The 16,511-nt window shown below is 38.9% G+C and overlaps 1 protein-coding gene and 1 long non-coding RNA gene across 2 annotated transcripts; both read right to left on the bottom strand.

The window, feature by feature from the left end:
- Positions 1-710: 710 nt before the first annotated feature.
- Positions 711-16,075, bottom strand: LOC121248420. Its single transcript, XR_005937454.1, has 3 exons — positions 14,952-16,075; positions 5,279-5,281; positions 711-721 (listed from the first exon to the last, which is right to left on the bottom strand). It is a non-coding gene; the product is annotated as an uncharacterized LOC121248420 (long non-coding RNA).
- On the bottom strand, positions 6,111-11,675 carry LOC121248419 (E3 ubiquitin-protein ligase XBAT33-like). The gene is made up of 10 exons (XM_041146882.1): positions 11,175-11,675; positions 10,993-11,052; positions 9,931-10,002; positions 9,577-9,761; positions 9,043-9,203; positions 8,896-8,954; positions 8,768-8,814; positions 8,353-8,496; positions 7,880-7,971; positions 6,111-7,118 (listed from the first exon to the last, which is right to left on the bottom strand). The coding sequence occupies exons 1-10, from the start codon at positions 11,349-11,351 to the stop codon at positions 6,577-6,579; spliced, it is 1,539 nt and encodes a 512-aa protein (XP_041002816.1). The 5' UTR covers positions 11,352-11,675; the 3' UTR covers positions 6,111-6,576.
- Positions 16,076-16,511: the final 436 nt, after the last annotated feature.

Below are 16,511 nucleotides of genomic sequence, written 5' to 3'. Positions count from 1 at the left end.
ATCAAGCATCTCATCCACCGTAGGGATAGGGAATCTATCCTTGATTGTTGTTTGATTTAAGGCCCAATAATCCATGCAAAATCTTCAAGTGCCATCTTTCTTTCTCACTAACAAGACCGGTGAAGAAAAAGGACTAGTACTCGACCTTATCAAACCACCCTTCAACATGTCATCAACTTGTCTTTCAATCTCTTCTTTTTGGAAGTGGGTATACCGGTATGGAGGTACATTAACCAGTTTGTTCTCAACAATCAACACAATTCGATGGTCGAAGGGTCTAGTAGGTGGCAATGAAGTAGGCACCTCTAGGACCCCCTGATGGTCCTTAAAGACCTCTTGAACTTCCACGGGTAGCAAGGACAAGTCATCATGCTTGCCCCCATCTTCTATCTTCTCAACCTCAAAAATCGAATCTTCTTTGGCTAAAACAATGGCGAAGCAATGAGCTCCACCCTTACACAATTTCTCGAACATCAAAGCCTCACAAGACCTCACTTCTTTTGATATCAATGCCGTCCATATCCTATTCTTAGACCCGAGCTTAAACTCCATGGTCATTTTGTGACAGTCATACACTACCTTCCCAACGCCTCTAAGCCAAGCGTTGCCTAACACTACATCAAGTCCCACTAGTGAAAGGACATGCAAATCCGCCACTATTCTCACTCCTTGAATGTTCATCTTGACTTCCTTCACAGACTCCTAACACTTTAACTTGTCTCTATTGGCAACTTTAACCTCAAAGGGTTCAATGGCATTCAGCTTCAACCCACTTTAGTGAAAATATTGGAGTTGATGAAGTTATGGGTAAAACTATCATCTACCAACAAAGTGGCCTCAAGTTTCCCAATCCATGCCATAACCCTCATGGAAATGGGTTTTCGTACTCCCGACATGGCATTGAGAGAAAGTTCGGTATCTTCATCTTCTTCACTAGGTTCGGCCTCATCTTGTTTGGACTCATGGCTTAAGGACTCATCATGATCCTCCTCAATCGTCACATAGCCTTTACCCGACTTACATGTATGTTCTTTACTCCACTTTTCCCCACACTTAAAGCATAAGCCTGTCTTGATCCTCTCTTGGACTTCCTCCCTTGAGAGTTTCTTCACTTCATATGGCTTGGGCTTAGAAGCCCCAACTTCAACCTCTTTACCTTTCCAAGGAGTTTTGGTTTGCAAGGTTTTAGTGAACTTGTTCCCCATATCCCTAGATTGGTGTTTCTCCAAAGAGGTACTATCTTCCAAAATCTCGCTCATTCTCATCACTTCTTGAATCTTGATGAGTTGCTTCAATTTAATTTCCTTGGCTAACCAAAGGCTTCAATCCATCAATAAAAGTTCCCACAAGGGCCTCCTTGGACTAACCTCTCACAAGTGTTTGAAGTTGTCTAAATTCTTCAATGTAAACATGCACCTTCCCTTCTTGCCTCAACTTGGCAAGTTGGCCATGATGGTTAATAGTAAGGGATGGCCCAAATTGCATAAGAAATTCTTTCTCAAAAGTCGTCCATCCCATTCTCTTTCTTTCTTTCTCATATTGGTCTCTTATCCATCTACACCACTTGCTTGCTTTTCTTTCTAAGTAAAAACAAGTTGTAGATACTCTCTCATGTTTTGGCACTTCATATGCATGAAAATAATGATCCACCTTGTCAAACCACTCATATGGATCCCCCCCATTGAACTTGGGAAAATCCACCTTTGGTCTCTTTGGTCCCCGGTCATAAGCTCGATTTCATTTTCTATCATCATAGTGGACATATTCATACCTTCGGCCATGGTGGCCTCTCTCTCTATCATGGTGATGGTGCCTTCTACCAACATGGTCATCATGACCATTTGGTCTCTCATGATCAAACTCATACTCGGCCACTTGATGATCTTCATATCTTGGTGGTTCAAACTTCACATCTTGAGGTTCTCTTAACATACTCGGGCTTCTAGAGTGGTTGCCTTCGTCATGGAACCATTTCTCCACGGCCACATGGTCATTCTCAACACGACCTCTTCTTCTATATTCGACCCTTTGCATACTCAGACTAGGTGGTGACCTTTGCCCATTAGTCTCCGCAACTCTTCTCTTAAGCCTCTCAAGGCTTGCATTGGTGTCTCATCTCATGGCATCCATGATCCTTCTATTCTTTTCTGTTTCACGGCATGTGGCATTCAAGGCCATCTATAGCTCAGCCAATGTAGTGGTGACCTCACCAAGGACATTGTTGAACCTTGTGGTTTGCCCTTCCAACGCTTCAAGGCATTCCCAGTTGGAACCACCTTATTCCTCGACTTCTAGCACTTCTCGGTTCATGATTCTTCAAATCTTGCAACTGCTTGCAAATTGTGTTTCGGTCTATCACTTTCAAACTAAGCTTGCACACAGTAGAATTGGACAGCAACTCGGCTTGTGGAACTTGTTCATGACTTCACAAGTCCAACCTTGGGTCCCCCACCTTCAAGGGTGGTCAACCCCTCTTGCACAATTGTCCAACCTCGGATCCCCCACCTTTAAGGGTGGCCGATCCCTTTGAGTAACACTACTTCATCCTCTACCTCATCCCCCAAACTTCGTTTCACAAACAATAACAATATATGGGATTCCAGAGGAGTTCCCCTAACCAATTCACAAGGTTCACGTTAACGCATCGTTTACCTCGAAGAGAAGTGAGAACTTTTCAAAAACACAAAGCAAGAATCCTCACTATGAAAGCACTAATTAATGTTAGGGACCTCGATCTAGTCTCTAAACACTATGTTCTTCTCTTCTTGGTTCTCCTTGTGTTGACCAAAATGGCTAGCCCTCTTGCTTGGCCTTGATCAAAACGTGGTAATGATGGGACCCTAGGTTAACGAATGTTTGGTGTTTAGTGATGGTATGATATATGATGATGATGAAAAGGGTGACTAAGTGATAATCTCAAAGGCTTGAGATAGTGAGGCACGGCTTGCTCAAGAAGAGGATTGGTGACCATAGTCACATTGTAGAAGAGCTACGTAAGTTTGATGAAGAAGGGCGTATGCTCTTACAACCAAAGGAGGCTCTTAACTATAGGGTTACCCTCTTGCTTGGCCTTGATCAAAACGTGGCAATGATGGGACCCTAAGTTAACGAAGGTTTGGTGTTTAGTGATGGTATGATATATGATGATGATGAAAAGGGTGACTAAGTGATAATCTCAAAGGCTTGAGATAGTGAGGCACGGCTTGCTCAAGAATAGGATTGGTGACTATAGTCTCATTGTGGAAGAGCTACCTAAGTTTGATGAAGAATGGCGTATGCTCTTACAACCAAATGAGGCTCTTAACTATAGGGTTATTCCAAGAGGAAGAAATAGGCAAAGTGTGTGGCAAGTATTGATTAATTGGGGTAGAGCTCCAAGAGAAGAGGCTACTTGGGAAGATTATGATGATATAAGGGAGAGATTTCCTGAATTTATCCTTGAGGGCAAGGATATACTTGAACAGAGGGGGATTGTTAGACCCCCACGCCGAGTTGCCTCCAGAGTTGTCGCACATGCCCTAGTCATGGTAGGGACATGCACCTTGGCTAGCCCATAAGCATGCCTTGGCTCGTGGGGTGACACGCACGAGGCGCCCATCATGCATGCATGCCTTAGCCCACGCGATGACACACACGGGGCGCCCAGCATGAGGGCCAGCGAGGTTAGTGGACGCCTGCCCATGCGCGCAGTCATGTGCCGCGCGCTCATGCACGCAACGCTGCGTCATGCGTTCATGCGTGCCCCATTGCGCAGGCCCATGCGCATTCTTATTCGCAGCGTGGCCCTGCGCCGCACAGCCCACGCGCGCCCACGCACAACCATCTGCCTCACACTAGCGAGGTTAGTGGCATGCCTCACAAGCATGTCATCCAGCGTACGGCTCCAACCCGTGCCTTGCAGGCTAGGCCAGTGGCATGCCTACCAAGCATGCCATCCAGCGCATGGCTCCAGTCTATGCCTTGCAGCCTCATCGCCCAAGCCACCAGCTTGGGTCATGCAAAGTCAGCTCCTAAGCCACGAGCCTAGGCCATGCAGCGCACACACATGGCTCACCATCAGCAAGCCATGCCGCACCACTTAGCCATGGACCAGCCCGAAGACCACCACCAACCTAGCCCACCATGGGCCTATGCATGCCACGGACAAGCTTGGTCCATGCCACTATCATGTTTATTTATTTTATTTATTTAATTTGATTAATTTATTTATTTCCAAGGGACCTATTGGGAGTTTCCAAATTATATTGCTTATAAATAGGACTTCATTCACTTGCCTTAGAATCTTTTGGCAAATTTCCTAGATGGAAGACTATTGTTTGAGAGATCATAAACGGTGCATTTGCACTTGGGCTTTTTGGGTGAAATTCGTGAATCCCAAAGAGAGGATTATACCTTACAATTGAATAGGTGTAATTCATTTATCTTGTTTTTCTTGCAACTTGGTACAATTCGTGAATCCAAGTTGTATTTCATTTGATTTTGCCGATTCATCAATATATGAGGTTTATTCAACTCTTGTGCAATTCGTGAATCAATTGTTGAATTACTATCGTTGTTCATTCAAGCTCTTAAGAGTTGTTTGCTTTGTTCTTGAGTATTCTTCATTGTGTTCTTGGTGTTGATCACATTGTTGCTGTTCCAATCCATTAAATCCATATCTTCAACCAACCCTAGTGTTTGTCACTTTTCATAAATTGTTTGCCTCGTCATCTTTTGCCCTAGCCGAACACCCATCCAATTTGAATTCAAATTCAAATTTTGACACTTCTTTGCCTTATTTGAATTTGACCTAGCCGTCCACTACACTTACCATAATTAGTGTTCCTATAATTTATGAACCCTAATTGCTCCCTCTTATTTCCATGGCCGGTCATACATATCACCTTTGACTTCCCAAGATTTTAATAACCTTGTTAATATCTCTCACCAACCAAACTCAACCAACCCTAGCCGCCCAACTCCAAAACCCTAAACCTAAACCCTAGCCATCCATCACCATCTTCCAAACCCTAAACCTAAAGTTCCAAGTGGCGCCAACCCTAGTTCCTCACTAGTGTCGTGCGCCCCTTGCTCCATTGTAGCCCATACACTTCAACAACCCTTTCCACCATTCCATACACAAATTCAAGCCTAAACACTTAACCTCACGATACCAAAGTGGTCATCTTTGTGACCATTGTTCAAGAATCAAGCAAGAGAGGAACGGGCATTCGATCATCACAAGGAGATCCTAGGCGTGGAGATCATAGTGTTTAAGGACTTAACCGAGGTCCCTAACACACTAATCTCGCAAGGCATGCGCATGCTGGGCAGTGCGCTGGACTGCGCGTGACCAATAGCCTCGCTGGGCACCTCATGCGTGTCAAGGCATGGGCCATGGCACGCATGTAGGCTGGCTGTGGAGCTGTCTTGGCATGTCAAGAGCAATGTTGAGGCATGGCCCAGGTCCACTTTCCTAGGGGTTCTAACAGAAGAATCGAGTTAGCCACATCAATTGTGTGGTGTGCGACCCGCGAACCGGAGGTTGGATAGACTTTATATATATGACTTCTCGTAAAAGAATACGCCAACATCCTGGGGTGAAATTGCCGACTTTAGGCTGTTTGGATAATTAAAATATTTTATCTTATTTTATCTAATCTCAGTATTTTTTTAAATTCTCACATAAAATAGAATAAATAATTCAATTTTTTCAAATCTCAAAACAATAATAATATTAAAAAATAATATTCTAACAATATTTTATTCAACTTTTAATTTTCATTTAAAATCATTTCATCTCGTCTTACTATTAAAACCACACCTTAAAGAACAAAGCACCAATTTCAATGCTACATGAATCATGATCATGAGAGTCCACATCCTCCAATGCAAAGTAATGAAATCCAAGGGGATTGATTACTTACAGATTTCCACAAAGCAAATATATAGGCGGTGACTAACATGCACTTACGTATATTTTAGAATTTAAGTCATAAAGAGATTCGAATCCACACGGGAAAAGCTTATGAAGATGATGGAGTCAACCGGTCTTCGCCATGCACCTTATTTGCTAGATTGACAAAATCAAATCTAGGACAAGAATATTGTACAAAATACCATTATGGAAAGAAACTAATTGTTCGTTCTGACATTCAATTGCACTCGATTACAATCCAAACATACAAAACATGCGTATTACGATTCTCTGGACCTAAGATTGGAGAAAAATTTATAGTGTGTGGGCGCTACAATATTGCTGCCTGTGTGCATGATCTCCTAGACATGATTAAATGTTCGATAAATATTGTATAACTCAAACTACGTCTCTCTCTTTCTTCAAACTCTAGGCTTTTAAGAGATTCTCAAAGTTGACAACTCCAATCATCTCAAAAAGCAATCCAGGATGTCGTCAAAATGCAACGATGCGTGACCCACCTGTTGCCATGTAGCCAGCTGAATAAATACCAGATGTACATGGTTCATGAATAGTCAGTTTCGCGATAGGTGAGCTAAGACGACCTCGGACTGCACTGCTGTCAACACAAAATGCTATCCATGAGGAGAGAAGAATGGACCGTCCATGAACCAAACTAGTCAAGCATTTATTTCAGAGTTGCACTGATGCTCTCTGCTGCAGCTTCTTCTGCCCCAAAACAGGCTTGAACAACTGGTTCTCTCCAGTCTTGGCCTTTCCATCTTATCATTGTCCATTGATATTGCTTGTAAACGATGGGGTGACTCATCTTGTGTTTCCACCTCTCGAGGTTCAAATGATGGGCATGGACCATCATTGCAGGTACATAAAGGAATTGTAACAGAAGGAAATGGGCTACAAGTGACTGGACATAAAAGATCAGAAGAAACTGAAGCCACACGATTCTTTCGGATCTCTGGTGTATGAACTGGAGATTGACAGTCAGGATCACGAGGGTGAAGCATGCATGGGGTACAGAGGCCAAGGGACGTGTGTAGTTTATTTTCTTTTGCTGGGGAAACAGGCAATTTGACGAAAGCAATGATTCCATATCTACAGAGAGGACAGGGAATGGAGCCAGGCGGTCCCACTAATTCAGAAGGAATATTGCATGTCGAGCAAAGATAGAGAGCGCATTTTACACAAAGCTCATGCCCACATCCTGAAATTATAGATACACCAATTATTAAGTGTAGGTGCTACACCATGTAATTGGAAGTGTTACCTATCAGAGAATAGAGAATAAATACTGTCATAGCCATTTAACATGACTCCATGGAATGAAAGAACTCTATATGAAGCTTCAATGTTTCAATAATTAATCCAAAAACAGATTTAGAAAATCATACCAGGAAAAAGATATCTCATTTCTCTCAATCATGAATGTCACAAATGGTAGTGAAAGGTACACTGCTCATAGCTAGACCTTCTTAGGAAGTGATAGCATAATGCTGAGTTTGGCAGCCAAAAAGAGTGGAAGACAAGCTCCACCCTCCTCTCTCTCAGAAAAGGTATTTTACAATCTCAGTTGACTATCCTACTTCTTGTCAACCAAACATAAAATAAAAACGCGCCCCGGGGGGGGGGGGGGGGGGGGGGGGGGGGGGGGGGGTTAGCGCTCACTGCTTCAACCAGATCAATTTTATATTTTTTAAATCCTTAATCCTCCTAAACCCAACGACACTGATTCGATCACAAGTTGTTGTTACACATGACTAAACTAACAATCAGCAGGATGACTAGAAGTTAGCCAACCTTGACAGAATTTTTTTGGCAAGTCAATCGTCCATCTTAAGAAGAAGATCACTCATCCATCATTTAGCACATTACCAGGGAAAAAGGCTCTAGAGATGTAAAAATATCTACGTATGCAACATGCATATGTCCATGCAAATGCCCGTGGACAAAAGGAAGGAAACAGACCTTCAGCAGCCACAGAACATGCTCTCTCCAAGCAGACAGCACAGACATCAGCATCATCAGAGGAGGTTGTTGAGGACTTTAATCCACACTCTCTGCATAGAATTCACAATGCATGATCTTAGTTTCAATATTGAAAAATGAGTCTTACACCATTACAATGTTGCGGTCTCAACACTGAAAAACAGGCCCTTTCTCAAATGTCTACAGGAAATAAAAGGATATGGTCTAGAAGTCTAAAAGGAGTTGAGTATGATGACTGCCTGCCATCATACGTGCCCTAGACTCCTCAAAAAACTGCTTCTAAGTGTGTATGCCTTAAGTTCTATGGGCTCATAGTCAGCAACCCACTGAATACCCAGGGTGACATCCGCAAAGCCAAAGTATTCTTCCATGATTTTTTCACACCATTTATAAGGTAAAACTTTTTCAAAAGTCATGAGATGCATTTGTAGGCATGTTAACTGTAATATCACCTTGCTATGTTAAGTACACTCAAGAGAGGCAAGGATGGATAATTAGAAGAAGGGAATGCCGGTAATATCAAGTTGGAATTGGGTGCTAGCAATGGTTCAAGCCAGTGGCGCCCCCACATTCTGGCAACATCAATAGGAAGCCACCTGAAAGAAAAGATGAAATTCATTTATTCATGTAGCGTGGAGTTTTTTCTTTCTGTTTTCTTTTTATGGACTCGTCACATGGAGTAACTAATACTACTAATACTAAGACCGGACACCCAAAGACCCAGTTCAGATATTATACCCATTGCAATTCTTTCAAAGATACAATCCTTTTATTCATGTCGCATGGATTTTTTTTTTTCATCATCTCATCGCATGGAGTAACTAATACTAAGACTGCACACCCAAAGACCCAGTTCAGATATTATACCCGTTGCAATTCAAGGATATCCTACTGGCGCCTCTTGCAAGGAGAATCTGAAGAAGAAATAACACCATCATTTCAAATTCAAGAAAAACCATAAATTAAGTAACCAACAAGGCTGTTAAAAATCTTGCCTGACAACATTTCAAATTTCCCCCAGAAGCAGCATAGTGCAATGGAGTGCTTCCAGCTCCTGGAAAGATGTTCTAATTTCAGTTTGAAGAGTGACCAAGAAGCAACCATCAAAGATATAAGGTGCCATACTTCAGCACAGAGCATACCTATCAAATCCATGGAAGTTCCATAATGAAATGTTACAGCCGAAACATTGGCATGAAGGTCAAGAAGGAGCCGTACGCAATCAAAATACCCGTTCCATGAAGCCATGTGAAGAGCAGTGATACCACCATCAGCTGCCTTATTTACAAACTTAGACAAAGCACTGCACAGGATAAATAAATAAATAGTAAGAACAAAATGTACAGATGACTTTTATATAGCACCCAAAATCATCATGGCCAGGCAGAGATGTTATCTGATGATAGCTTGACCCACAGGGAAAATAAAGATGCTGAGGGTTATACAGAACCAGACATGAAAAAGGGTAGAAACAAAAAGCAATAATACAAAATTATATTCAAGATATCTATGCAACAATTCTTCCAGCAGGAATTCACATCGTAATTCTTTATTGCTAATAAAGCGTTCAAGTATTCAAAATCTTTACAAACAAGAATAAACGTATTTTACTACCACTTTCAGGTGTAAATCCAGGAAATATCTACATATTTAATAAATTCGTTAAAGCCTCACACCTTTGGTCGTACTTATTCTTTACATCTGTGCCATCACTTCGATCACCATCCGCCTGTGCATGTAGAGCTTCATTAGGAGCACTTTGAACAAAGTCAGCCACTACAAGTCTTATACATCTTGCATGACCACTGACGGCTGCAAAGTGGAGGGCTGTCCTTCCACTGAGATAATCCGCCCTTGTAACCTGTAATAATTGAAAAAAATTGCTCAAAACAATCGATCAATAAATACGACCAGAAATGAGCAAAATTGAAGGACAAAATTTCTCACTCTCACATTGAAGCTTTGACCAGACCAATGGGCTTAAGATTATAATAGGAAATTAATAAAAAACAGAAGTTTCGAAAACTCACATTGCATCTATAAAGAAGAAGAGTCTGCACAACTTCCCAGTGCCCATATCTACAAGCTTGCATCAATGCCGTCTTCAAATACGAATGCAAATAAAGAGCCATGTCAATTACACTAAGTCATTTTTACAAGATCAGTGACATTATTGATCATACCAGTTTAGATTATGGGGCAACCAGAATTAGTTCTTAATTTTGATTCAGAAGCATTTCCTATCAACATCCTCTTATCGATCAGATTCAATACTGTTCATTTTACTCTTTTTTTTTTATTGGCACCGGGTGTCTGAGAACAAAGTCCCAACTAATTTCGGGGGTGCACAAGCCCTTGGCAAGGAGTTTCCCACAAAGTGCACCTCGGATAATCCAAGGAGAACTCCCCCAGCCCGATGGCCCCTATAAATTGTTTGCACCCAAGAGAATTCAAATCTTAGACCTGGAGGGAGCATACCGTCAAGATCAAGGCCTTTACCACTTGAGCCAACCCTTAAGGGTTAACACTGTTCATTTTACTTATCAAAATAATCAATCAGATTCAACACAGACCCAATAATATGTTGAGTCATGAAGAGCATATTCAAGCTACCGGTTTTTCAAAAATCAGTGTTTGCACTGAACGTTTCTAATCTTAATTACTGAATTAGGCAGATCACAGAAAGGGGGGAAAAGGCCTTTTACAGCAGGATTATCTATGCGTCTCCGACAAGAAAATTCAAATTCAATCTCAAATTCATTCCAAGCTTCCAATTCCAATTCCAAATGAGAAAAAATATTCATCCTTGATTTTGTCATATCTGGTCACTGTTTATGTGGCGCAATTTTATGTGTTAATCACTTACAGTAACTAGCAAGTGTGGAGGATGGCAAAATCAAGGATGAAAAGTAGCGTTGCTTGTTCCAAATACTATATCAAAGCCAACGAATTAAAATGTAATTAAGAACATCCATACCCATCTCAGAAAATGCGCTGAAAACCTAAACCGTAAATGCCAAAACAAATGTTATCTAACAAAGAATCAGCAATATAAAACAGAACATAGATGAGAAAACCACCAAATCTTGTACCTGACCACAGTAATTCCTCGAATTCGCATCTGCTCCATTCTCAAGCAACAACGCCACAATCTATTCAAATTTCAAACACACACCAACCCCATAGGATACCAAAACAAAGGTCAGGGAAAAGGGGAAAAAGGATCAATAGGAAGCTGCGAGATGAAAATAGCAAAAAGAAAAAGGGAAAGGACCTCGTTGTGGCCCTTGGCGGCAGCAAAATGGAGGGGGCAATTGAGGCCACCGAAGGTGGAGTACTTGGCCAGGCATGGATTGCAATCCAATAGCATTTTGGCCTCGATCAAATCGCCGTCTCGAGCGGCCGATACCAGCCTCTCACCGGTTGCAGAACACCCAAAAGAATTACCCATCTGTGTTTCTCACTTGCGCGTCAGTGCGTATGTATATGTGAGCTTTGTATGGGAACGAATATATTAGGTCAACCGTCGTACAACAATTTCATGGACAGGAAATAAGAAATTCGACGGGAGGCACGGCAGGTTTTCGATTTGAGAAAGTCTACTAGCGGCGACCTGGAGATATGACGTGGCATCTGTGTGCGAGCGCGCGCGTATCCGTTTTCTGGGTCTCTTGTGTCTCTTGTGCTATGCTTGGGATCTTTGCTGCAGTTGGATGGTGTGGTTTGAGCCTTCGAGGGACACGGCAGGAGGACAAGGGAAAAGGAATAAAGCTATTTCCTCTCTAAAGAAAACAAATTTTACCTTCTTTTCACGCAGAGGGACTAGAGCATTAGATTTTAATATATATATATTTATATATATATATATATATATTTTAAACGTCATTTTTTTATATCACTCTGCCCGCAATTAATATAATTATATCACTTTATTAAAAAAAATAAAAATTATAAAAGTTATAACTAAAGTTATAAGTTTATATCTTTATTTTAGATGTACGCAAAGGGAGGGAATGGGATTAGGTCCTCTTTTGTTTTTGGAAAAGTAAATTGTTAGTAGAATTCTCAAATTTATCGTTCAAACTTACCTTTCGGTTATTTAATTTTTTTATTTATTTTTTTACTTAATGATTAAATAAGTGACCATTAATAAAGATGTGTATTTTTTTTATTTTTTTCTTAAAGATTAAATATATTAAAAAAATGTCAAAAATAAATAAAAAACATTTAAATACACTAACTAGCACACCAACAGTAACTGGGCCAGCTAGCAATATCCTTTAGAAAATGATAGTATAATTTTTAAATATGTTCATCAAATATGCTTATTTATATATTTTTATTTTTTTAATAGTTAAAAAAGTAACTATTAGTAAATATATATTTATATTTTATTTTATTTTAATTAAAAATATTTAAAATAAATAAATAAGTAAACTCATTTGAACTAAGGTCCATATTTGGAGTGCACCTAGCATTGTCCTCTGTTTTTTGGTTGGGGAGTGTGGGCTCCTCACTCGCGCTGGAAAAGCGGCAGTGCGGCACTTTGGGACTGAAGCAAGCAATGTTGGAGCCTTGTTTACGTCAGTCTTGTCTGGAGTGAGTCAAAAATTAGAGAGTCCAGTACTAATTGGTACTAGGGACTGCAGCAACTCATCTTCGCCTTTTACGACACCATATTTTATACTATTTGTTTATAAATAAGTAATTCTAATAGACTAATAGTATTTGATATAAATGCCGTTTAATTCAACAGAGATATAAAAAATAATAATAATAAAATGTTATATCCCCTTCCCTAGGGTTTTGGTTTAAAGCATGAAAGGAAAACTTCACAAAAATAGAAAATCAAATTACAAAACACGGAGGATAGGATTGGAGAGAATAATTAGTTATCTTCTTTTTTTTCTTTTTCTTTTTTTTGTGAGAAGCAACTTCCTTCATTGATATTATGTTGTATTACATGATCTGATAAATTATTGGAGTTTCCTCCATGCCTACACATATAAAGCAACTTTAGCTAGATTATGGGCAATAGAATTGCCCTCACTGTTTACATGACTGACTATACATGTTTCCAACTTTGTCATTGTAGCTTGAGTATCATTTATGATCATCTCAAAGTAGCTTCCATTTTGATTCTTTAGATTGAGTTCATTGACCACTCTTTTGGAGTCTTTTTCGGGTGTGACCTTCCTCATACCCAATTCTATTCCAAACTTACTACTATCGCTACTGATATGGCCTCTGCTATATTAGGATCAGGCATTAAGTCTTGTTTTTTCCTCAAGGTTGCTAGAAAGTTTCCAACTTCATCGCTTACTGCTATTCATATTCCTATTTTATAATATTTTTTATCAATAATCATATTCGAGTTAACTTTAAAAAAACCTTGAGGTGGACATTCTCATGTAACTGTCCTTCTATTTTCTACACTAACTCGATGCTCATGTATTGGTTCATCTATATATAAATCCAGTTGCACTTGTTTCGCTCTGTGTATCACAACCTGGGAATCTATCAAAATGTTTCTAAATACTAATTGATTTCTTCTCCACCAGAGATTTCAAAGAGTTAAAGAAAGCTCTATCATTTCTTGCTTATCAAAATGTTTCTAAATACTAGTTATCATTGTGTAATCTACTGTCATCATTTGAATTAGAAGATCGCATCATTTTTTAGAGTATTTACATTGGTTTATCTGTATGCAAATATAAAATCACACATTTTGGATATTGTCTTTGTCATTCAAGAAAAATTTTCACAATAGATTATACATCTTTGAGCTAAAATAATAATAAAATATTATTTTTTTACTATTATTGTTTTTTTAAAATTAATTATATATATATATATTGTAATTAGCACTCATTACATAAGATATGTCCTTAATACAAATTCCATGTATTAACCTGTACTCAAAAACACCAATTTCATCGAAATATTACCAATTTCATATATCAAAATTACCAATTTTATATATATATCAATTTCATCAACAAATATTAACATGTGCTAAAAAACACTTTATATCATCAACTTAATACAAATTCCATGTATCAAAATCAACTTAATACAAATTCAAGAAAGTTGATTTTGATACAAATTCATACACTTAATACAATTCCTCCAAGTTGTCTAGAATACAAATTCTCAGCACCAAAATCATAGACATCCCATTACATTACATGTTACTATATGTGATACAAGTTAGTTCCATCAATTTCCAGTAGAGCAACCAGCAACCAGTAACAAAATCACCAAAAACTCCACCACCATTAACCCGCAACAAAATCACCAGCAATATTATAAGCAACTCCATCATCAACCAACCACCAACAAAATCACTAGCAACCAGCAGTACAAAAAAAATATTCAGACGACCCACAAGCACAACAAAAAACATGTTACCACAGTAAAAAATAATTACAAAATCACCCAAAACCAAGCATACAACTATGTATGACATATAGCCTTATTTCTTTGTTCATCAATGATTTCCATGTGAAGATTATGGAAATACTCTTGTTGCACAGAGTTTGTGGAATCAATATCCAATTTCATAATTTACATATCAGTTTTCCTCTTCTTAAGAGCTATATTAAGTCAGATCTATCATTCTCAGTCTTAATTTCCATATCAAGTTTTCTCTTCCAAAGAAACAATAACTCAGATCTATCATTGTCCCTCTTCATTATTGCTTCTTTTCTCCGCATGTGATTTAAGGCCTCATTAACTTGTCTTTCCTTATCTTTTATTTGTTTCTCTCTTTTTTTTTCAGCCTTCTTACCCGGAGGTCTCTCACAATTCACAGGGCACATTTTCCATGTCTTCCCCTAATCATATTAAGTTTGGAGTAATACCTGAAAGTGACACATTGTCTTCTTTCTTTTTATTTATTTTTTATTTTTAATAACCGTGGGTGTCCGGACTAACTTGCGCGCACCTCGATTAATCCTATAGGGCCTTAAAGTTAACGACCAAGTAAACCTCTAGTGACCCTAAGGGGACTCAAACTGGTAACCATTGGGGAGCAAACCCAAGGCCTGACCATTGTCTTTTCTTCTTATGAGTTCCATGTGCGCTTGCCATTTCAATTGGTGTCTTAAAAGATTCAAACAATGTTTCATATTGAAGTTCATTTTTTGGGTCTCTCGATACAAAGTTTTTGCCTTATCAATCTACAAAATAGTTCCACAATCAGTATGCTCTATTATTGAAAATACTTAATAATTACAACAATAAAACATTGAAAAAATCATTATACCTTGTCTAGCTAGGTCGCACTGTTTGGATGCATTCCTTCAACTTGGGATATGGAACCATAAATTTATTAACACATTTTTGAATGCTTGACCACCGATTGGTCAAAGAGGGTATAGACCATTCTGGGCTATTAGTTTTTTTATAGGTGTTGTAGTAATCATAGATTCTACTCCACAATTGTATGGAGGTTTGGTCAGTCCCCGTATAGAGTCTACTAATGTTAAGTCAATCTGAAACGAGGAGAGTATCTTCCTCTGTAGCAAATGACACACCCTGCTGAGATTTTTGTTTAGGTGTCCTAGTTTCCCATTGGGGTTGTGTCGGTTGGACATCAACATTTGCACTATCCATAGGTGGATTATTAATATCACCCTCACCAGTTCCCGACAGTGTGGTGAAGAATGGATCCTCGTCAATTAAAGTGTTCATCTTTCAACAAAATATTGAAGGACAAAATGTTACTAAAACAACACATTAAACAATATCATTGTATTGCTCATAGTCACATTGCGGCATTGCCAATTAAAACAGCGCATTAAACAGTACCACTGTATTGAAGGACAAAGTGTTCATCCTTCAACAATACCATTGTATTACTCATAGTCACATCGCCATTTATCCTCATCAATTATAACAGAAGATTAGCAAAACAAACAGTAAATTACAATCAAACATCTGAAAAACAGCAACTGAAAAACCTCAATTCAAAACAGAAGACCAATTAAAACAGTCGTCACAAGATCTGTTGTGAGAGAGAGCCATCATAAGAGAGAGATTCCAACTTCTATTCGAGTGGAGGGAGGGAGAAGAGGAAAATGAAGGTAGCTCTCGGGAAAAATAATCTCGTTGGTGGAGAGAGAGAGAGTGGGAGGAGAGAGATAAAAAAATAAATAAAATAACATTTGTAGAGTGAACAATACATCTGCAAAGATGTATTGGCACTGTTCATAGCTATGGAATTATTTACATATACATTTGATATATACATAATCAAATGTAATCAATTTAATGGTCTAGTTATGTAAATATGTGTTTGCATTTGCATATAGATAAACCAATACCAATGCACCGCATCCTTCTTTACTCGGCCGTGTGTGTGTTTGTGTGTGAAGTTTGGTCGGTTTCGATCCTACTTTTTGACAAAATTTGGTTTTTGGTCCGGTTTTGAAATGTGATTTTACATATAAAATTTTTAAATATTATATATATAATATATTATTTTATATAATAGTTGTATAAGTTAATTATATAATTTTCATCTAATCTATCACCATTGACCATATAAGATGCTAATAATATATGTTATCAATTAACTAATATATCATATGATAAATTACGTTAGTAA

This window comes from Juglans microcarpa x Juglans regia, chromosome 2D, assembly GCF_004785595.1.
Source record: "Juglans microcarpa x Juglans regia isolate MS1-56 chromosome 2D, Jm3101_v1.0, whole genome shotgun sequence".
Classification (NCBI taxonomy): Eukaryota; Viridiplantae; Streptophyta; class Magnoliopsida; order Fagales; family Juglandaceae; genus Juglans; species Juglans microcarpa x Juglans regia.
The sequence above is the reverse complement of the archived record's forward strand: the minus strand, read 5'-3'. Positions and strand labels throughout refer to the sequence as shown.

Excerpts from the sequence above, each read along its gene's own strand:
- LOC121248419 (XM_041146882.1), bottom strand. The coding sequence starts at position 11,351 with ATGGGTAATTCTTTTGGGTGTTCTGCAACCGGTGAGAGGCTGGTATCG. Across the intron at positions 11,053-11,174 it reads CCGCCAAGGGCCACAACGAG|ATTGTGGCGTTGTTGCTTGA; the intron begins GTCCTTTCCCTT and ends AAATTTGAATAG. Across the intron at positions 10,003-10,992 it reads CGAGGAATTACTGTGGTCAG|ACGGCATTGATGCAAGCTTG; the intron begins GTACAAGATTTG and ends TCGTATTTGAAG.